Source organism: Camelus ferus, chromosome 6 (assembly GCF_009834535.1).
Source record: "Camelus ferus isolate YT-003-E chromosome 6, BCGSAC_Cfer_1.0, whole genome shotgun sequence".
In the NCBI taxonomy this organism is placed as follows: domain Eukaryota; kingdom Metazoa; phylum Chordata; class Mammalia; order Artiodactyla; family Camelidae; genus Camelus; species Camelus ferus.
In genome coordinates, this window is record NC_045701.1 from 20,201,611 (window position 1) to 20,225,201 (window position 23,591).

At 37.8% G+C, this 23,591-nt stretch overlaps 1 protein-coding gene across 3 annotated transcripts in view; it reads left to right on the forward strand.

Moving 5' to 3' along the window:
- Positions 1 to 789: 789 nt before the first annotated feature.
- Positions 790 to 23,591, forward strand: part of FRMD5 (FERM domain containing 5) — a 275,892-nt gene continuing 253,090 nt past the window's right edge. For all 3 annotated transcript variants that reach the window (XM_032481330.1, XM_032481332.1, XM_032481331.1), the window contains exon 1: positions 790 to 1,116. In XM_032481330.1, coding sequence (XP_032337221.1) covers positions 1,015 to 1,116 — 102 coding nt within the window. In that variant the 5' untranslated portion in view covers positions 790 to 1,014. The remainder of the gene's footprint in view (positions 1,117 to 23,591) is intronic.

Genomic DNA, 23,591 nt, shown 5'->3' on the forward strand with positions numbered 1-23,591 from the left:
TGATGTATACCTCCTGACATACTCTGGTGTTTTGTTGAGGAAGTCTGAAGACATGGCAATTCTAGTTCTAAAGGGGTAAGGAAATGATCCATCGTTTCCTCTGCATTATACTGGCTGAAGGAGCACGCCTGTCTCTTCCTTTTGTCTTCTGAAAAATAAAAGGAAGGAGGCAAAGGGTGTTTGAGTGGAGGGTTTTCTAGGGGTTAAACCCCGGTGCTTAAGAACCTCTGAGAACCCTGCAGCTTTCACTTAAGTAGCTCCTGTAAAACAGAGTTCTCCAAAATAGGAGGGGGTGGAGCAGAGACGACCGTCGGGCCGCCGTGGGGTACAGCGCAGGTGGGGGCAGCCGCCTGGTCCAGAGTCGAAGGTGCCTGCATTCTGCAGGTGCAATGATTTGAGCTCGCAAGGGCTCCGGCTCCCGAGAGGGCGGGAACAGCGGCGTTGCAGTGTGTGGGACTTGGCTCCTGAAACAGAGTCCAGACATAGACCAAGCACTAGACATCGATCCAGACGGGTGCCCATACCTGGCCCGGGTGAGGGTAAACAGCATCTATAGGAACTGCAGGGAGAAAAGAAACCCCTCGTTTGGGAAGCCAGAGGGCTGGTCCGGCTTGGCTCGGTCGTACTGCTTTCTCATGATTGCTTCCCCAGCTCGTCCATCATCCCAGTTCCCTATTTCTATTGGTTCTACCGTCTGCCACTCGGTTCCGCCGCGCTGACCCCTATTGGCCCCCTCCGGCCGAGGCCCCTCCCTACTAGCTGGGCTCGGGCTGTGGGGCGCCGAGGAGAGAGAGCCTGGCGCTCGCTCTTGACTGGGGGGAGGCGGTGGTGGAGAAGCAGGAGGAGAAGGAGAAGGAGGAGGAGCGGCGCCAGCAGGAGGCAGCGGCAGCGACTGCGCTGGGGTGATGGTGCAGGTGCTTGGGGTCGGCGCGGAGCTGCCCGGTTGAGGGGCGCCTTGTCCGGGGTCCGCAGCGCCGCCGCGTCTCTCCCGGCGGCGGGCGGGCGGGCGGGAAGATGCTGAGCAGGTTGATGAGCGGCAGCAGCAGGAGCCTGGAGCGCGAGTACAGCTGCACCGTGCGGCTGCTGGACGATAGCGAGTACACCTGCACCATCCAGGTCAGTGCCTCGCCGCCCCGCCCCGCCCACGGGACCCCTTCGTCCCCCGAGTCTGGCCAACTTGGCCCGCAGCCGCCAACCGGGGGTCGCCCCAGACCCCAGCGCTTTGTCCGTTCCTGGCTGCGGCGGACGGCCCAGGTGCAGAGCGCCTCCGCCTGAGCCCCATTCTGGGGCTGGGCACACGGCACTCGGCGCCTCTTCGGGGCGAGTCCGCGCGTCCTGGACCCCCAACTCGTCCCTGCCCTCTTCGGGGCTGAGGGCGCTCCATCCTGGCTCCTCGAACCCGCCAGTGTGTGGAGCACCTTCTGCGGGCGTCTGGAGGGAGGCGTTCAGGGCGGGAGGCTCTTTCCCCGGCCGCCCCGTCGGGGGGCTCAGGCTTTGGCTCTCCGGCCCGGCAAGGACGGCTGGCTGCTTTTCTTATCTCTCTTTGGTTGGAAGGATAATGGTGTATGTCATAATTTCCTCCTCAGCATTTGTGAGTCAGAGCTCTCAGAAGGTAGAACTGAACGCGCAGCCCATGCAGAGTGGCCTATTGAAGGGAGCCCAACCCTCTGGGCTTTAAAGATTTAGGGCCCCCTCCGGCATTTCGCTCCTCAAACCTTATTCAATTGGTATTTCTGGGGGCGTGAGGTAAAGATTTAGCAACAAGTCCTAGCTGTTTGACGTTTGGCATTGGCGAGGAAGAATCGGTGACTTACAAAAAAACGCCAACAATTCGTTAATGCTGCACAGCATTTCTTCAGAACCTGGTATTTTTCAAGGGATTTTTCTTTTTTCTTTTTTTCACAACCTCTTGCTTATGTTCTTTCACTACTGCCGTGTGACACGTCAGGAGTAGTAGTCTTCCCCAGGAATGCAGTCACAGCCCTCTCTCCTCCTTTATAAAGTCAGAGAGAGAACACATTGACAATGCTTCGGTGTTAGTTCAGCAGCCAGGAGGATCCTGCGCTCACTGCCGGAAACTGCTCTTTTTGGAGAAGCAAATTGAGGTGGACCCGGAGGGGTCTCACCTGATCCCTTACGTTAGCAGCGAGAAACCCCAGAGGGCTTCTCGCCTCAGATGTGGCAGACAGAACTGTCGGCCCGGGTCCTACCCTCTTTGTCTCCCTCCCCCCCCCCATTAATTTTTTTTGCTGACAATGCTCAATAGCGGAAAATAGCGGTGTGTGAGAAAGACCTTGGCTACTATATGAGAGCAGCTGCTCTCTGCTGACTCCGTGCTCAGTTCAGCCTCCCCTCCACTTTGCTTTTTCTCCCACCCCCCAAAACCAGCTCTAAGCATAAGTGCTGACTTCTGCCAAAGATACATGAGGGTAGAGAGAGAGAACAAAATCTCTTTTTCAGGCCACTTAGATACAGATTAAGCAGTCATAAAGATGCTAGCCATCCAGTGAAAGGATTTTTGTAGTTGGATATGATAGAGAGATGTTGTGTATTATTTCCTTGCTGAATGAGAGACATGCTACTTTTTGTTTCTATTGAATCTTTATGTGTCATGTACAGTTTTTTTGTTTGTTTGTTTGTTGGGAGGCTCGAGAAAACATTCATTGAGTGGACATCTTGACCATTTCAATACATTGTGTAGAGCTTTTAAATCCTTTTGTTTTAAAATTTAAAGCATTTACATGGTAGCATATCAAGGGCAGTGTGAAATTTAGACTACATGAATCCCAAAAATACTTTTGGGGTATATGGTGAAACAAAATTTCTGAGGCAGGTCATTCACTTGCCAAAATATAGAGTACAAATGAAACACAATTCATGTCACTTCTCCACTAGTGATAACCTTGGGGTTTTAAAGTATTACAGTAAGGCAACTAGTTATCTTTCCTAGTTGAAAAGCCAGTTGGTTGATGGTCAATATGGTTGTGGATAGTTTTTATTACTGTTGAGAAAAATATTATTTTTAAATTGAGCAGGACTTATTGGATTTATGCTTGCTATATGCTATTATGGTTGTGTTTATTTTCCTGCTGTTATTAGTTTACATTATGACAATTTAATATGTTAAAAAATTTTAGATCACTTTAAAAAATTAAGCTTGGTGTAACATGACCATCTGTAGTAAGTGTCCACTATCTAGATATGTTAATGATTGTGCATTGTGATTCTTGCATGAAATTAAAAAAGAACAGGAATCCTAGAGTATATGTAATATTGTCATTATCTGGCACTACTATTGTGGATTGCTTTTATTTTGACCCTTATCAGGAAATGTAAAAAAAGACAATATCTTAATGTGAAATCAATATTTTGTGCATATACCTCTTTTGAGTATTTAGAGATTGAGCTTTTCTTAGCAACTTTTCCCCCTTGTACATTTCTATTGTGTGTGTGTATGTGTGCACACACGTGCTTACTTTTCAGACACTAGGCACAGTATGAATCAGTATGAAAAGGAGCTGTGAACTACTTATTAGGTTAAAGCAATACTTCCAGCATTTTAGGAATTGCAGTACTGTGTATTTAAAAATGTTTTTTGGTAATAATTTGAGCTCCTTTTCCTAAAAGTATTGTATGCTGTGTCTTTCTTTAAATAAGGTATCTATTTTAGAAAGATTTCAATGATTCTTGAGATCATCAGAGACCACTTAGGGTATTAGAGGATCAGAAATGTATCTGTCATTGAGTTAGAGTCATAATTGCCACATTTGGTAAATTTCAGTTGTAGGAAATTCTGTCAATGTTGGTCCAGCTTTCATATTGCAGCAGTTATACTGATCTGGCCTTTAGGATGTGATTATTAAGGTAATGAAAATGACTTATTTCTTCTCAGTGAAGGTTGCACAGTTATCAGACTATTCTTTTATTCTTTCTGATATGCAAATATATTTGTAGACCATGAGAAATAAAAGCATACATAGGAGGGCTGTAGTATAATTGCTTCCCTGTGAAGAACACTGTTAACAGCTCCCTGACAGTTTTGAAGGTCATTGCCTCATAAAGGTAGATCTGGCCCATATTTTTCACACATCTGTTTCATTTATGCACATCTATATTTACTTACTACATTTACTACCTTACTTTGTTATTTTATTTGGGAGAAAATAGGAAAAATAAAAAGGCTACCTAGTATCTTTGAGCTCAGTATACCAAATGGAGTCATTTAGGTGCTTAGGCATGTAATATCCTAAGGAATAGATTTTTAACTATCAGGTTATAACAGTTTATAAAATATTAAGAATATATATTGCAGAAATTCCAATAGAAATATGTATTGAAAAATATATATTGTCAACTCAGAAATATTAATCATTTTTTTGTTACTGCTGAAAAGTAAAGCTACCCTAGAAAATAATGTTTAATGAATTTTAAAATGAATGATTTTACTGGGAACACATTAAAATTACAACTGATTAAGCAGCTAGGTTAAATTAGTTTTTGCAGTTAAATAAGGTACGACCATAAATGAAATGTGTGTGCAGAGACAGTTCTACAGTGGAACCAAAATATGGGTTTGATTGTGGCTCAGCTAGTTGGTAACTGTGGGGCCTGGGGTAAGGGAGGGAATGTTGAGGGAGAGAACAAATGTATTGATCTCTGCACCTGCAGGCCCTCTACCTGTATTATTACCTGATTTACCTCACATCAGCATTATGAATTGATTCTATAGCCATTGTACTAGCTGAAGAAATGGGATTGCGGATTTGTGGGAAAGCCTATGTTTGTTGAATGGCTAACTGTGTGCTAGGCTTTCTGCTAGGTCCTTTACTTATACCTTACATCAACCATTGAGAGGTATGTGGTATTATCCTCATTTCACAATTGAAAGACAGACCCAGATGAAGGAACTTGCTCAAAGCTAGTAGGTGGCTGTACTGTATTTAAAACCCAGTCCTTTTGTCTCTAAATCTCATCTTTGTTCCTTCTCGCCATTCTGACTCCCTAAGTCACTTCGCCTGTCTGTACCATTTTGCTCTGCAGCCCCCCTTTCTGGTGAGAAGTACAGTATGTAAACTGTGTGCAGTATTTTATGGAGCCTTTGAGTTCTCTGATAACTTTCTGCAGTTATCTTTTGTTGAATTAGTGGAGCTCTAGTTCATAGTTCCTCATTATAAAATGGGAATTTAATACTTGTTTTGCCGGAAAGAGTTATTTGGAAGTATCACTACAAATAATAAGTAACATTTAAACAGACTAATATACTGTACTTACATTGTGCCTTATTGTATTCAATTCAGAAATAGAATTGTGAAATGTTTTACTTTTTTAGGAAAATAAATGAATTTAAGTTGTAAGTCCCCTTAAAATGATTTCTGGTTTATCTCAATAAAATTGTAAAATCCAAGGCCAGCATAACTGACATCTTTATTAGAATTCTTTTTTAAAATCAGGAGTTCAGGTTTGCTTTCCTTCTTTGCTACCAAGTCTTTGGCTTTAGAGGGCATTATTGCTTGGAACATGATTTGTCTTTTCTATGAACTTCTGCTTCTTGGTAAGTGGAATCCCTGGTTGCATTAATGCAAACGATATGTTCTTAGAGAATTAGGATAATTTTATTCACACAGAAAAACACAAAAGCTGTTGTATTTTCATGAATATTGTCTTTTTAAACTTTATTTTAAAAAGTAATTATGCTGTCTCAGGATCTCTGTTACAATAGCAAGTCAAACTCTAATTTTTGAAACTAAGTTCCAAAATTAGCCTTCTAGGATCCTAAAAGCATTTGTATTCTGTTTCTTAATTTCTGTATTAAAACATTTATTGTATGAAACTAATGCAAACCAATCTTTTTAGTACAGAAGGTAATTCTAGGTATGTATTTGTGCTTTGATTTTCCTTTTGAAGAACTCCTGTTTAAGGAAGTGGCAGTGTCATCCAAGAGAAATCTAGAAGCAATCACTACAGCAGATTTTACTCAAGGGTATTTGTATGAATTTGCATTCTATTAATTGCTTGGAATGAATATGCTAGATGAGGCAGTTCAACGTAGTGTATAATTAAAGAGCATTTGGTTTTGGAGTCCTCTGTTTTTTACATTGTCCACAGACTCATTTATGATATCCGTGCTAGCATTAATACAGTACTTTAAACAAAGGAAATGTTTGCCAAAATAAAATCAGACAACCTGAAGCAAAAAACAAGTCATTTTAAGATATGTTTGTGGTGGTTTATGTATAGGTCTTAAAATGTGCAACCCCAAATAAGAAACAGGGCATTAGTTTTAGAGGCGACTTACCAATTACATAATTATTACTACATTAAATATTTTTGGCTTATTTTCAGAACTTTATTTTCTGATAGATTATACATTAGAATTTATAAAGGAGAGGATAAGAGGAAGCTATAAATCTTAAACCCTAAGAATTACAGCACCTGTTCAGTGCCTTACATAGTTATAGCTCAATAAATATTTCTTCTGATTTGTGTCACATGATTGCTCTGTTAACTACCACACTTTAAAATTTCTTATGCTTGAAAACAATAAACATTTTCTAACAATTGTATAACCCTTTTTATAGTTTCAACTCATCCCATTTCAAACCATGTTGCTCTGCATCCTCTCTGTATGTTGAGGACAGTATGTACATGTTGTATTTTATGGAGTCTTTGAGATCTCTGATAACTTTCTGCGATTATCCTTTGTTGAATTAGTGGAGCTCCAGTCCATAATAGCTCCTGTGATTTTTTTCGTTTGTCTCTTAGAATTTCAAGCCTTTCAGGTGCCCTCACTTCCCCCTTCTCTGCAGGTTTAGAAGGCTTAGATCAAATGAATACTGTGTAGTACAGTGCTTCAAGGAGCATTAGAAGTCTGGCAGAATTAGGATATTGAGCATAGGGATCACAACAGCCGCAGAAACCTCCTTTACTCCTTTCCCCTAAGTGAGGACCACATAAAACAACCTCTTCATATCCTTATTTTCTAACCTTTTGCCCTGACAGGAAGTGAACCATGCTTCCCACTCTGTTTCTAATTATGTCTATTTTAAGTTGAATTCATTTCTCTGATAGTTTTGCCTGTAACAGTCTGTCTGACTCTGCAGACCCTGTTTCATGGAGCAGCCTCCTGTGGGTCACTCTTCGTCAGCTGTGCCTAGCCAGAGCTTGTCCAAGAGATGTGAGTATCACGGAGGATTGTTAACTTCTGTATCTCACTTACTTGATGCTCAGGGAGGACGGTGCGGCTCCCATGGAGGCCAGGTGGCAGTTGTTGCCCTGCTGTTTTATGGCCTTGATCCTTGGGACTCAGGTCAACCACCTGAATGGTTTTCTCATGCAGGTGAGAAATTTGATCTCTATCCTATGTTATAGAGTGAATGGTATTTCCCCTCCAAAAGCAAAACACCTTGTCCTTTGTCTATCCTAGCCATTGAAGCCCGCCTTCCATTTCTTAAAGACCTTAGGCCCTGGTGGCCAATTCAGCTTTTTTCACTTTTACAAACATTTAACATATAGGTAGAGCCAAAGATTGACTGGGGAGAGCAGTTTCTCTGGGAGAATAATCCCTGGGTTTAGGTTATGGACCTCTTGCCTCCCAAGGCCATGTGATCCTCATTATTGTTGTCAGTATCTTGACCAAGATAGGCCCCTGCATTTGTCTTTCACCAGTTGTAATTGCTGTACTGCTTCTGAGGATAGTATTTTACTTTTGTGGACTTTCCAGCTTAATTGTATCATATCCTAGATTTGGAAGGCAGGAACTTGTGAAGCTTCTTAGGTTCAAATTCTTCAGCCTCTTGCTTACTACTGTCAGACTAAACACCAACTTCTGTGAATCGAGTTCTCTAAGGAGATCCTTCCGTGCCATGCTCATACAGGCAAAATAATGGGGCCACATGCTTGGCAACCACTGAGTTTGTGTACAATAGCTCCATTCACTTGTCTACAGAAAACAGCCCTTTGACAGTGATTATAGCTTTCATTCCCCCTCCTCTCCTTCTGACTCTCTGCATTACCATGACCTCATCTGTTGATTCATATTTAGAGATACTCTGGACCACTCCAGAAATGCTTTAGGACTTGTTGCTACGTGATAAAGATCATTGCAGGTTAGACAACCACTGCCCACCAAGGGAAGCCATTCAAGATCAGGACCAAACCTAGCTATTCTTATGCCTTATTCGAGCCATCTTAGTGTGTCACAGTTCAGGGACTTTTTGTAGAAATTGTGAACCTTGTTAAAATCAAGGAGGACAGAGTAGAGGGTGGGTTAAAGCAGTGGTTCTCAGTGTGTTCCTGGATGAGCAGCACCTGGGTACTTGTTAGAAATGCAAATCTTTGGCCCTACTGCAGACAGAGCAAAAGTAGGGATATGGAATTCAGCAGTTTGTTTTAACAGGTCTTCCAGCTGAGTCTCATGCGTGAATCGCTACTACTGGGTTACACTGATATTTAGTAGGTAACATTGATGAGTATGCTTGATTGACTGGTTATAAAAAGTGAGGGAGAAGAAGCCAAGAGTGAATCTCATATTTCTGACTTTTGATTTATTTGTGAATGACCTTAACTGATTGTCTACCCTTATGAGGTAAAAGTTATGTTATTTGCAGGTATGCACACCTGTCTCCAAGTGGGCAGGATTCTAAAGATGGGTCATAATTCCCATTTGATGCTTTTATATTTATTGGTTAGCTTAATTTTTGTCTTCTCTAACCTAAAAACAATATGATTATTTCATATTTGTATACTGTTTTTCAAAGAAATCTTCACAATTTAAAGCACTGAGGGAATCAGAAGAATAAATGTCCCTTTCGTACAAGGGGTTACAGTCTAGAGTGGGACTGCAGACATGTCAGTAGCAGACTGTAAAAATCAGAGAATTCAGGGCTAAGACAAGATGATATGCTTTGGCAGTGCAAATGCGGGGGACTCTGAAATTAATAAACATTTCTCAAAGGAGGTGAGATTTGAACTAGGTCATGAAAGATTGCCAAAAGCAGAAAATGGGCTGTGGGGATGGGTAAAGGGCATTCCAGGCTGAGGTAACAGCAGGCTACTTCTAGGTAGAAAAGCTAAAAATGAAAAGCCAAATATACTTAGCCTTTCCTCTACTGTGTTGATCTGACTTACTCTGGTACAGTTGAGTCAAACAACAGAATCTACTTGCCCAGGAAAAATAACTGTCAGCAAATTTCAGTCATTCTTGATGTGCTCAGAGGAGTCAGTCTAAACTAAAAGTAAATGCGTAAAGCTGGCATTGAATTAAATCTATTTCCAAAACTGTGTAACACAAATTAAGATTCTGCACAAAGCAATGGCATTGTATAAAGAAAAGGTGGATTTGGACATCAGTCTTAATTCTGTGGCTGTAGCAACTGCATATGAATTTTATTTTCAAGAGTGGTCATTTCTGGCCTCAGTTTAGTTATCTGACAAAAAAGAGGGTATCAAATTCCAACATTCAGCCGACGTTTGAAAAATCCTTTGAATGATACAGTGCAGCCTAAACTGCGTATACAGCTAGGAAGTATGACCCCTGGAAACCTAAAAGGCACGTTTCAGCATCTCTATTCCCAAATCTAAGTGGCCACCAAAAATAGCTTTTCTAGAGGATGGAGGAGTGCATCCCTGGATTCCCCAGTGAACCCCTGTCTGCCAGCTCCGAAGTTCCCAGCCCTACACAGGGTGCACGTTTAGCATTCAACACAATGCCAGGCTAGAGCTTTGGGGATGGGAACCTCCAAGAAAGCACTGTTTGGCATTTGGGCAATCAATGTTCGGCCAAATGCCAATGCTAATAGGTTATTTTGCTCTGGAAAAGAAGAAAAAAGAAGGGATAGTCTAAGGACTGATGAATAGGGGAATGACTGACAATATGGGCACTGCATTTTGTTGGAGAGATTAAGAAGGCTTGCTGTGAAGTGGTATTATGGGAGCCAGATAAATTAGCAAAGGCCCACAGGCCCAAGACCTGAAAGAAATAGTGGTACATCAAAACAGCATGCCCCAGGGCACACTCAAACGTCTGGCCACTTTCGTTGAATTCACGGTAGGAAAAAGCCACATCATTAGGAACTCTCCTAGTCTGGTACTCCATCCAGGCACTCCATAGTCAGGCAGATCAGCTTTCGCCTCGACGCAGGTGCAGAGCCTTATTTCTCTATAGCCTGATTTAACTCAAGGGCCTCTAGTCTGGGCCCTAGCCTAATTTTGAGAACACCTAAGTGGAAGAGTTGGCCCTAGGAGTCCCAGAGGATTCCAGATAACTCGAGGCAGGAGGTACTACTAAAATTCTTGTTTTGTCAAACACGAGCGAAGCAGATAAGAACATTGATCACAACCCAAGGAAGCAGAATTAATCAATTCACCTGAGGATCTCAAGTACTTCTAGGGGATAATTGAGGCTTGAGAAGGCATCCAGCCTGCCTTCTTTCTGATTTTTGCTTCGAGAAGAATCCAAAAGCTCCCCAAATTATTATGGAATTGAAGGTTTGTTAAGTCAGGAGGACCCATGGACTGGCAGTGATGCCTGGGGTGTTATAAGGCATATTGAACCTGCAATTTCATAGTACACACTCATCTGTAAGACAGGATATCCCATCAGCTCTTTGGGAGGCCACTTGAAAGAAATTTGGCTGTTGAGAGAGAAAAATCTGATCGAAATATACAGTAGTTCCATTACTACAATGCAGCTTCTTCAGTCTATGCCCACTTTCAGATTCTAGTACGTGTGAAGTAGGTTAAAAAGAAAAAAGTGAATGGGAGTTTGCTTGGTGTAGCTGCAGGATATATTACTGAGCTGTTTGTTGGAGTGTCAGGTTTTATAAGCAACATAGCTGAGTAACATTTTCTTTGCTTATTGTAACATACTGCTTGGATAATTTAGATAAACTTGTTTAAATGAATAGCCACAGTACAGAAAGCACATCTAAGAATTGTTTTCTAATAATTTTTATGGTAAAGGAGAACACATATTACCTGTATTCCAGTTTTTAATATTGGGTACATAAGACAGTGATTATTTTAAAGAGAAATATGTCTTGCTGCAAATTCTTTTAGTGTGCCATTATAAAATATTATGGACTATTCCTATTAATAATGTATCTCACATAAGGTACTTTTAGCTTTTTGTTGGAAGAAAATGACAGAAGCAGTAGAAGAACTTTACTTTTGCTTCACTTCTTGATTTCCACAATTTTATTTCCTACCGTTTTAATGGCGTGGTATGTCTTCTGTCCATCTCTTATTATGCCCTTTGTTTTATGCTGATTTATACTTTGGGCCACTCATTTAGTCCAGTCTCTTATCATTACTTCTAAATGCCATGATTTTCAAGTTATACCTTTGCTTATGGTCAAATTCTTTGTGTGGTGGCCACACCTTCTGTTGGTGGTGGGAGGTATTAAAAAAAAGTGATTTTAATATAATATAAATATAACCTGAAGCATAATGTGACCCATATCCTTTAATTTAATTATTTAACACTTAAGTGTTCTATATTTTAGTTAATTGGAATTTGAGAAAATATAAACAAATGAAAATCTGTATTGTATAAAGTGACATCTTGAGGCTGGATTGAATATTTTATGTTTAGAGTTTTTAATTAACTTTTTTGTGTTTATTTATACTTAATGGATTAATAGACCCAATGAGACTCTATGTCTACTGTGACTTCAGGTCTGGTCTTAGGGACTGGATGGACATGGCAGGGGGCACTGTCTGTGGCCAGGAAAGTCTTTACTTTGGACAGCTAAAGTCAGTAAAACTGGAGGGAGAGTTAAAATCATTGACTAAAGGGAGAAACAAAAAGATAAAAACTGGAGGAACAGTCTGGGTGGAGCAAAATAAACCTTAAGTAGAAATACCTGGTCAGAACTTGGAGTGAGAATCTGAAGCAGATTGGAGATAATGAAAGAAAACTGGTGATTAACTTTTGTTGTTGCAGGTTGTGTGATAGAAGTGTTAATGGTTTAAATCTTTAAAGGAGATTACTGGGCTTGGCCCCAATGTGGGGGTGATATTTAAAATATTCAACAATCAGTGAGTCATGGTGAATACCTACTTCGCTAACCAAGATACTGACAGAGAGCTCTCAAAGTTGTTTCTAGAGCTCTCTGCTGGGCCAGAAACTAAATATTTAGTGCTCAATCATGGGAGGTGGGGTTGAGGTTGGGGTTGAGCCTCTCAGGGCAGCGGCTATTTGTTGACTGGTAGAGAGAGACTTTAATATTTTAATGACCAGCACAGTCCTATTGGAGCATGCCATGCTGAATTCACTCCTCACTCTGTCATGCTGCTTCTGTTAGATGAGAGGGGAACTTCTAATAAGTCACAAGAGCTCAGGTGTTTTTGAGGTATCATAGGGGTCAGGATGAATTCAGTCTTCTTTTTTGACTGTAGCCTCAGTGATGGCAGGCATCAGAGCTCCTACATTGCCTTCCTTGGCTCTCCATTTGTGCTTGGCACATATGGGGTCTAATAGTCAAGGTTTTACCCTCCTGTGATGTGTTGGACCCTTTCCTACCTTTCACATGCTTCCAAAATGCAACTCTGATCATTTTCTTTTTAAAATCCTTCAAGCTTTTCCCATTGCCTCCTGGATAACAGCCTTATAGAATGGCATGGAAGGCCTCCCATGGTCTCTGCTGCCTCCCTTCCAGCCTTGTGTCCTATCATCCTCCATATGCATTTTCTCCTGCTGTGTGAATCATCAGCCTCTTATTGCCTCCTTATTCCAGGGTAGACTCACTCCCCAGTGTTGATGGGCAGTATCTTTGGGGGACATTATTGTAGCACTTACTGTACTGAAATGTAAATATTCACTCACATGTCTCTCTCACTAGACTGTGAACTGTTTGAAGGGCAGAGATTATATCTTTCTATAGTTAGTATCTAAGTTCTCACCTCGGGGCTCAATAAATGTTTTTTTTTTGGACAATAAATGTTGATTGTAGATATACATTGAAAATGTGAATGCTGATAGAGGAGTATTAATAATGCAAATGTAAGGTTACCTCTGACTTGAACTAAATAGATTTCTAAAAATGAACACATCAAATTTTCTGGTCTTTAGAGTTATGGTGACTTTAAAAGGTGGTTAGTGGTGACGGTTGTACAACTCCAGCAATATAGTAGAAACCATTGAATTGTACACTTTAAAATGGTAACCTTATAATGTGAGTTTCATCTCAATTCACATGTCAACTTCTTGGTTTTGACAACGGGTTATAGTTGTCATAAGATGTTGCCATTGGAGGGAGCTGGGTGAAGGACACATGGAACATCTTTATACTATTTTTACAATTTCTTGTGAATCTATTGTTATAATATAATAAAAAGTTTTTAAAGAGTGACTGAGTTGGTTTTCCTGAGCAAATTATTATTATTTAATTAGAATCTTTGGTTCAGACTGACTATAGAAGGTTTTCTTACTTGATTAGGATCCAGTTACCTTTTAAAATTATGTAGGATTTCTTTATAAGTTGAAAAATTTTGACATATGACACTTGAAAATAAAATAGATTCAGTTATATTCTGATAAAAAGGTAAAGGTTACAAATGATATCTTGGTAGTCTTTTTTAAACTTATTTTTTTCTGTTTCTCTGTTCCTCTCCTTATAATGTTTCTCTGACACAATTAATTACAATTAAAATGAATGTACTTACAAATTATGCACACATAACATGGTGCCATTATTGTGTTCTAGAGAGTTAGTTGATGTAATATCCATATTATGTATCTTAATTGTAATAAGTGTTAATTGATCCATTTAAAAATTTATTGAGTACTTACTGTGTTCCGGGCTCTGTGATAAGACTTTATGTGCATTCTTTTCATTTAATCCTACCTATATTAATAGAGAATACTACTGCCCCTTGTTACAGATGAGTATAGTAAGGCTTAGAAATGTTAAATAACTCCCCTAATGTCATACAGCTAATCAGTTCAGGAGCTGGGATTTGAACATGCATCTCTTGTGATCTCAGCTGTCCTTACTCACTGCTCTGTGATGAAGCAGGCAGTGTAGACCGATGGGAAAAACACTGATGTTGGGGAGTCAGGAGACCTGTGTTAAATGCCTGGCTCTGGCTGAGGCCTTGAGCAGGTAACTTAAGCCTTAAGATGCAACTTAGACTGTTATCTGCAAAATAAGGAGGTTCAGATAGAAGAACCTTCAAGTCTCTTTTAGCACAAACATTCTGCAGTTAACAAGAAATTTGTCCATAGCTCAGCAGTGTTTTTCTTTGTATTCCCTCTGTGAAGGATATTCTTTGTAAATGCAAATATTCCTTTTAAAGAAAGAGATGTCAAAAAAGAGCTTGGTGACTGCTTCAGTCTGTGATCTGGCCCTTTGTTTTGCAGAATACAAAATAGGGTTTTATCTACCTGTTCAACACAGGTTAGATTCTGGGGGATTGAGTCATGCTAATCAAAGTCATAAGAGCTTTTTTTTTTTGTAATCCAGAATCTGTTAATTATACAGTAGGGTACTGAATACTAGTTTCTCCCATTGTAGGCACTGGTTTTAGAATCAGAGACTTTGGAAAACCAAATTAGAAAAAAATTTCCCCCTCTAATTAGAAAGTTGTTTTGGAAGGCAAATAAAATCAAATGGTTTTGAGGGATATTGATCTAGGTTGTGTAGAAGTCTTATAAACTATCTCTGCTCCATAGTAGTATTCTAGTAATTATGTGTTTACCAGAATCAGTTTTTCTGTCTCCCTTGAGTAGTACTTACTAAGTCTTCTCTTTAGCTCTTCCCCCACTTCATGCAGATTATTGCCCATATGCTAATAATACAACTTTAGTTTTTCATTCTTTTAAAGGTATATCCACTGTAGAGGATGCTCTGTTTAACCTTAATTAGACTTGTGTTTCTCAAGACTCTACTTTAAATGCCATTTCTCCCCCTAAGTTAGTAGCTTGGCCAGAGAACTTTGTTTAATTTTATGTTCGTCTTTCAGAGTGAGGCATTTTAACTTTGATCTCAAATTTTAAGGGGCGTTGTGTCATGGTCCTCATACATCACTCTATCATAGGCAGCATTATGTAATCTTGATGACATCCATAGAAGGCAAACTCCGTATGTTATGGAAGGTAAGAGTGCATTTTGATGTATTTTAAAGGTTTCCATTGTTTTTTTGCTGTCAAGTTTCCAAAAACTATTTTCTGTGTCTCCTACAATGTAAACTTGCCTTTTTAAAAAGTTTTATTTATTGGAGTACAATTTGCATAGAGTAAAAATTCACTCTTTTATAGATGTACAGTTCTTTGAATTTTGACAAGTTGTATAACTAGCATATGTAGAATATTTCCACCACCCCATAAAATTCTCTTGTGCCCTTTTATGGTCAGTCCCCTCCCACTTCTCTGGATCTCTGGCAGCCATTAATCTGATTTGTGTCCTTATACTTTTTTTTTTTTTTTTGCCTCTTCTACAATGTCATATAAATAGAATCATAGAATATGGAATCTTTTGAATCTGGCTTCTTTCACTTAACATAATGCTTTTTTGAGATACTAATTATATATCATAAAGTTAACCTGTTTAAGGTATACTGTTCAACAGTTTTTCGTACATTTACAGAGTTCTGCAATCATCAGCATAAACTAATTTTAGAACATGTATATCACTTCTGAAAGAAACCTTGTACCCATTAGCAGTCATTTCTATTTCCTATCTCCATCCCTCCAACTCTCTGCCCTAGGAAACCACTAATTTATTTTCTGTCTATAGATTTGCCTCTTCTGGACATTTCAAATAAATGGTATCATGCTATATATGGTCTTTTGTAACACATCTTTCACTTGGCGTAATGTTTTTGAGGCTCATCCAAGTAGTAGCTTGTATTAGTACTTCTTTTATATTGCCAAATAATTTTACATCTACAGAGATACCACATTTTGTTTTTTCCATTCATCAGTTGAAGGAAATCGGCATTGTTCTATTTTTTGGCTGTTATAAATAATGCTATGATTATTTGTGTACAAGTTTTTGTGTGGATGTATGTTTTTATTTCTCTTGGATATGCTGTGAACATTTGTATGCAAGTTCTTGTGTGGAAATATGCTTTTATTTCTCTTGGATATATACCTAGGAGTGGAATTGCTAGGTCCTTTGGTAAGTCGCCAGTTTTCTCAAGTGATTGCATGAGGGCTCCAATTTCTCCAAATCCTCACCAATCCTCACTATTGTGTTTTTGATTATAGCCATTCTGTGAGTGTAAAGTAGAATCACATTGTGGTTTTAATTTGCATTTCCCTGTTGACTAAAGATGCTGAATATCTTTTCATGTGCTTATTAGCCATTTGTATATCTTTTTTTGAGAAATGTCTATTCACAACTTTTGCCCATTTTTAAAATAGTTTGTTATTGTTATTGAGTTATAAGTGTTCATTATATATTCTGAATACAATTCCTTTATCAGACACATGATTTGCAGATATTTTCTCCTATTCTGTAGGTTGTCTTTTCATTTTCTTGATGACATCTTTTGAAGCACAAAAGTTTTTAATTTTGATGAAGTCCAACTTATCAAACTTTTTTAATTGTTTGTGCTTTGGGTGTCATATATAAGAAATCACTGCATAACTCCAGGTCAGAAAGATTTACTCCTATATTTTCTTCTAAGAGGTTTTTTTTTTTTTTTTTTTTTTTTTTTTTTGTGTAGTGTTAGCTCTTACATTTGGGTCTGTGGTCCACTCTGAGTTAATTTTTATGTGTGATCTAAGGTAGGTGTCTAAATTTTTACTTCTGCATGTTGACATCCAGTTGTCCAGCACTTTCGATTAGAAAGACTATTCTTTTGCCTTCAAATTGTCTTGGTCCCTTTGGTTGAGGATCAGTTGACCATAGATGTATGAGTTTATTCTGGACTCTTAATTCTATTCCATTTATCTATTCTATTCCATTGATCTATTCTTATGCCAGTACCACATTCTCACTGTCTGGATTACTTTAGCTTTGTGGTAAGGTTTGAAATCAGGAAATAAGAATCCAACAACTTTGTTCTTTTTAAGATCATTTTGGCTTTGTTAGTCTATTGCATTTCTATATGAAGTTTAGGATTTGCTTGTCAATTCATGCAAAAAAACCAGGTGTAATTTTGATAGGAATTGTAATGAATCTGTAGATCAATTTGGGGAGTGTTGCCATCCCCTTAACCAAATTAAGTCTTCTGATACATGGACATGGGATGTTTTCAATTTACTTAGATCTTTCATTTTTTAAAATAATATTTTGTGGTTTTCAATGTAAGCATAATGCTTTTGAGATTTCTTCATATTGGTGCATATATCAATAGTTTGTTCCTTTTCATTGCTGGGTAATATTCCATTTTATGGATATATCACAGTTTGTTTATCCATTAACCAGTTGATAGACATTTGAGCTATTTCTGTTTTTTGACAATTATGAATAAAGCTGCAAAAGATATTTGCATACAGGTTTTTATATAAACAGAGGTTTTCATTTCAATTGGGTAGGTATCTAGAAATGGAGTTACTGGTTGTACATAAGTGTATGTTTACCTTTATAAGAAACTAACAAACTGTTTTCCAAAGTGGCTGTACTATTTTGCATTCCCACAGGCAATGTATTGGAGTTCCAGTTGCTCCACATCCTCATCAACACTTGGTGTTATTAGTTCTTTTGTTAAAAAACTATTTTGATAGGTATATAGTGGTATTTCACTGAAATTTTAATTTGCATTTTTCTAATGACATATGCCATGGGGCATAAAATTCATGAAATCTTGAACTTTTGGAGTTAGAATAGACATGAAAGAATTTATTCCTGATTTATATTTTGTGTTCCTCAAACATATTTCATGGGTTGTCTGAGGCTGGAGGAGTTGGGAGACTGAGGAGCTTTCTAAGTTGGTGGGGATCTGAACTCCTTTCCCAGAAGGGCTCTACTTTTACCATTTTTTAATATTGAATTTTCATGTGACATGCGATTAGAAAAAAAAGATACCTCTGTGGAAAAAAAATATGTGAAAGCTAATGAACTCACTTTTTTTTTTTTTTTAAAGGACAAAACTGAGACCCAGAGAGGTAAATTGACCTAAGTTCATATAGTTAGTCTTCAGTAGGCTCATACTCCAGTAATCTTTATTCTACATTGTACTATCTTGTCAAAACTGTAAAGTTCTAGTATTATGGAATCAAGGAAGAATTATGATAAAAAGCCTGATCAGGATTTTTTAAAATCACAAATATTAAAAAAAAGTTTCTTTTATACTAAAAAATAGTACATGGAAATTATGTCATCTTTTAGGAGTTAGCTGCACTAAGAAAGTAGGGGTTATCTTTTCTTTAGGAAATGAATTTCTAGTACGAAACCTTTTAAAATTACTCTGCTTGGTTTCTAACTAGTGTAGAAAATGTGGCACAACTGTCAGAGGTTATAAATGACAATACATTATGGAAGAAGGTGAGGGAACAAGCAGGGATTTGCCTTGGGGAAACAGACATTATATTTTGTTATCATTTTTGACAAACACCAGCAATGGCTCATCAATGTTGAGAGGGTAAAATTGAATTCATTAGGCACAATCATAATGGTTAGAATAAGTTATATTTTATAAGAAGGATTCAGTCCTGAAATCCTTCCTTTATTGAAGTTTTTCTAGAAATTACTAGAGTGTGAAAGCAGTTCTGTATTGACGGTTCTGAGATTGGCTGCAGGACTGAAGAGTAAGCAGTGCATGGTTAGATGGAGCAGAATTTTATTAGAACACCTTTGGTGGATTTGAGTAGAAGTTTTATTTAATAATGTTGTTGTGAAAGGCACATCATATTTGGACTCAGAAAACTGGAAGTCAAATCTTGACTCTGCTTCATACTACCTATGTGACCTTGAATGAGCCACTTAACTTCTGGACTTTATATTTTTAGGTTCAATTGGAAGAAGAGATGTTAGTGGTGTCTGCCCAGCTTAGTTCCTAGAGTTTTATGAGGAGAGAAAAAAATGAGAAAATAATATGAAAGTACTTTATAAATTTTAGTATTTTCAGCTATAGTATTATTATAAATAATTTTTGGAATTATGATATACAGTTTTTTTAAATGGCTTTCCATTCTCATATTTGACCACAGTTTACTTGTATTCTTTTGCCTTTGTTCCATGCCTCTAGTTTTGAGGGGAAGTTTTGCTCTGTCCTTAGTCCCTCTCTTATTTCAGATAGATGACTCTTCCTCATTGATTTCTATTAGAAGAGATGACTGTGTTAGTTTCCTCTTAAGGAAAAGATGAATTGTTTTCTTTTGTTTTTAAAAATGGTGGGAAAAGTAAGTTTTAGGAAATCTATAGTTGAAAAGAAAACCTCCAAAATTAATATTTAAAATGAGAAGGAACAATTTATATACTAATACCCTCTTCTCTCCAGGCATAAAAGGGCATGTAGCTGCTATATACAAGGCAATATGCAAAAGACTGGCTATTGTATCCTACCTCTGTATGTTTCAGTAATGACAGTATTATTTCACTATAACATGGAAAGGGGTTTTAATAGTACTGCATATCAGTAGAGAAATAGCTATAGTTATCATATTTTAAAATAAGTATATTCCGATAGACTAAATTTTGTATTATTGGAAATTACATACAGATAGCCACCACATTTGTGGCTAAAAAATTTCCCCATTTTGTCGTTGTGTTACCTTGGCACTCACATATTTTGATCAGTAATGATGAAGCAAGGGTCTCCAGAAAGCTGTTCCTGTCAAGTAAACCCCTATAAAACATGACTCATCAGGTCCTGGAGTGACTTCACATTACACCTACATTTCCTGGGAAGCGATGTGTGCTTGAATATTTTCAGGGTTATTGTTCTCAGCAGCTCTCTGCCAGCCCTTCTCCCTCTTTTCAACTCTATTTTCTTAGAAACTTAACGACTCTCTACTTGCTCTTCTGCATGGTGCTCTTAGGTCTCATAGATTAGAAAAGGGGGTCTTTTGTCCTCAAAATATTCTTTTGGGATCCTAATTCCAAAGGAATCACTTAGTTAAAGGTAATCTTCATGTAAGGTCTGGAGAAATGGAGGAGACTGTAGGGGACCATTTTATATTTTTCTGAAAGATTATATGCAAGGTGAGAATAAAAGGTGATTTAAGTCTTCCAGGAATCCTGGAGTAATTAGAGAGGAAGAGAGTAAATCCAGGTGTAACACAGGAATCACAAATAAGTGTTTTATCAGGTGCATATGTTTTATACTTAACAATTTCTATTGAATAAAATTAAAGCTGCCTCATCCAGGGCTCGTGCATTTTCTGTGTGAGTTCTCTGTGGCCAATGACTGCACGTGAGCACAGAAGCAATCAAATGGAGCAATTTGAAGTAGCAAGCAATGGGGAGGAGTAGCCTAGGAGATCCTGAAATGTATCGATTAAGGAACAACAGGGAGAGAAGAAACCTTTGAATTAAAGGAGGCCTGGAACAGCAGGTTAGTGTATGATGGAATAGCACTTACTTAGTCTGCTTGGAGGAAGAGGAACTAGGGCATTAAGATCAGCACCTAGGAGGGAATCAGAGAAGGGGTGGGTAGAGGTGGAGTAAACGTAAATCTGGACTATCAAAAATGAAGTATCCAGGGAAAATTAGTCAATTCTAATTCATCCTTTGAATCGTCCCAGCCTCCAAATATAATTGCACTTACAATTTTAACTCTTAACTCCTGTAAACATTTAAATTGATTCCTAGATTCTGATTGGCCAGTGAAGATACAGTCTATGTTCACTTTCAGATAGTGGAGCTGTTTAAAAAAAAATTTTACACCAAATAACTATTCTTGTCTTGTCACTATTATAGTTTCAAATAAAACTGGCTCTAACACACAAATATAAAACAAAAGAATCCTGAGATTCATTTAATTTAGCAGAGAGCAAGCCTGTATGCATATGATTCTCCCAGTAATCCTTGTGAGAACTTAATTGAGTGGGTGATCTATATGTGAAAGAACTTTAAACTCAGAAGGATCCTCATACACAGTGTGGTCTGACTTCGAGATTTTAGAGATTAAAAAATTGGTACTAATTGCATTATAACATTAATTTCCTCTTAATTGGGAAATCATTCAGAGGGCATGAGACTTATGTTTAAACAGCATTATAAACTGTATCATGGTCCATTCTACTTAGTGTATTTATTCTCCTGTTGCAAGTGTTGTCCTTTCTCAGTGCAAACACTGATTTATTCTAACAGTTGTCCTAATAGTTAAATAAATTATTCCCACTTTTCAATGAAGGGTTGCTTATCTATTATTGATTACCGGTAGAGTTTCTGATCACTTTACTTGATTAGAAGATTGAACTCTTAATTGATATTAGCATCAGATTTCTTAGAACAGAGGATAAATAGGATCAATGTTCTGCTTTGTTGAACTTGGACTTTCAGTGACTACTACAAATTTGAAGTTAAAATTTATTGGTACTATGCCTCATTGAAGTGCTTAGAATACCTCAGGGAGAGGGGCCTTTGAATGGACATCATTCAACCACCCATAAGATATTTATGGAGTATCTCTTACATGTCAGACACTAGGCCAAGTACAGTGATGAATGAAGAAAGCCAAGTCTGCCAGGATGCAGGTGTCTGGGGAAGAGAGCATTGTTGGTCTGCTCTCCCTCCTAGACCATTGTCAGTAAGGCAGATATTCCTCCCTGTTGAGCATTTCTCTTAATCCAGTGCTCTAGGTGGCCAATACCAGTTGCTTGACAGTGAAAACTGTTGGCCCTTTTGTCTACTAATTATTTTTTTTGTCCACTAATAATTATATTGAAAAGTCCAATTGGTAAAGACAGATTTACTAGAAAAAAATTACAAGTTAAGGAGTTAGTTGGATTGAAAGATGCTGAAAGATATTAAACCTTTTGTCATTTGCTTCAGTTGGAATGATTTGTTGACTTTCAGAAATAGCAACTGAGTTTAGATAAAAGCAAACTTAGACAATTTTTCACTTTGGATAAACCTTAATTTCTAAATAGACAGTAATAGGAGTCACTAGGAGATATTTAGAAGTATTTGTTTAATCTTTGCATGGGGAAGACTTTCTAAGCATAAAGATAATGGAAGAAATCAAAGAGATCAAAAGATGTATTACATTAAATTTACAAATTTCTTCCATGTCAAAAATATCAAAAATTAAAAGGCAAGCAGAAATTCAGGAAAAAAATTTGCAGCTAATATAGCAAAATATTAATATCCTTAGTAATAATAATAAAATCTCCATATGTAAACACTAGAAAATAACTCAATAGCTCAATGGGGAAAATACTACAAAGTGGACACTACAGTTGGGAATTACAGTTGGCTAATAAACATGTGGAAAATGTTTATCCTCATTCATAAAACCCTCATTCAGGTTTTATGATTTAAGTTAGCAAAAACTAAAAAGTAGTTCTCAATTATGGTTAAGAATACACTTGAGTTCAAATTTAAATTGGTACAGTCTTTTTTGAAAAGACTGGCAAGTTCACTCCTAGGACTGTTTCCTAAGGAGATGATTAAAAATATAAGAAAATAATTTAGATACCAAGATGGTCATTACAACATTATTTATAATATTGAAAATTAGATTTTTATATAAAATAGAATGGTTAAATACATTACAGTATGTCAGATGACAGAATAATATAGAGTTAATCATGTATAAAGACTTGATAATTCAAAAGACAATTTTATAAAAATTGAAATGTATATTATAATCTGAAATATATAAAATAACTCATAGAAAAATATTTGAAGATACATTAATTTCTTGTGGCTGCTGTTGTTACCACAAACTTGGTGGTTTAAAACAACAAACATTTATTCTCTCACAGTTCTGGAGGCCAGAAGTCTGAAATTAGTATCACTGAGCTGAAATCAAGGTGTTGGCAAAGGCTGTACTCCCTCTAGGGGAAAATCTGCTCCTTGTCTTTGCCACCTTCTCCAGGCTGCAGGCATTCCTTGGCTTGTGGCTGCATCACTTCAGTCTCAGTTACACTGCCATCTCCTCTTCTGTGTATAACCTCCCTCTGCCTCTCCTGCATAAGAACACTTGTGATTGCATTTAAGGCTTATCTGGGTAATTCAGAATAATCTCCTAAATTTAGCTTAATTTAACTTAATCACATCTATAAAGACCTTTTCCAAATAAAGTAGCATTTTCAGGTTCCAGGGGGACCTGATAACTCTGGGGGCAATTATTCAGCCTATTACAGAAGGTAATATATCAAAATTTTAATGGTTATTATCTCTGGGTGTTGTGATTATGGAGGATTTAAGTTTTATTTCTTATATCCTTCTGTCTTCCAAAAAGGTCCAGGGAAATAATATTAACTCCATGAGCTTCTCTTAAACTGTACCAGGTATGATTTAAACCCTTTTGAATTGTTTGACTATCAGGTCACTCTACTTGGAGTTTCAGAAGGGATTTAAAAACATTAAAAATCTCACTTTTTCCCCTTCAGTTTTATAATGGTTATTTGATTTAGAAGTATCTTACCAGACACTTAAACACAATTCCATTATTTTTTGTCCTTCCGTGGATTGCTTTTAAAATACTTTTAACCACTAAACTATATTTATTAATAATTAATTTTCCCATTTTAG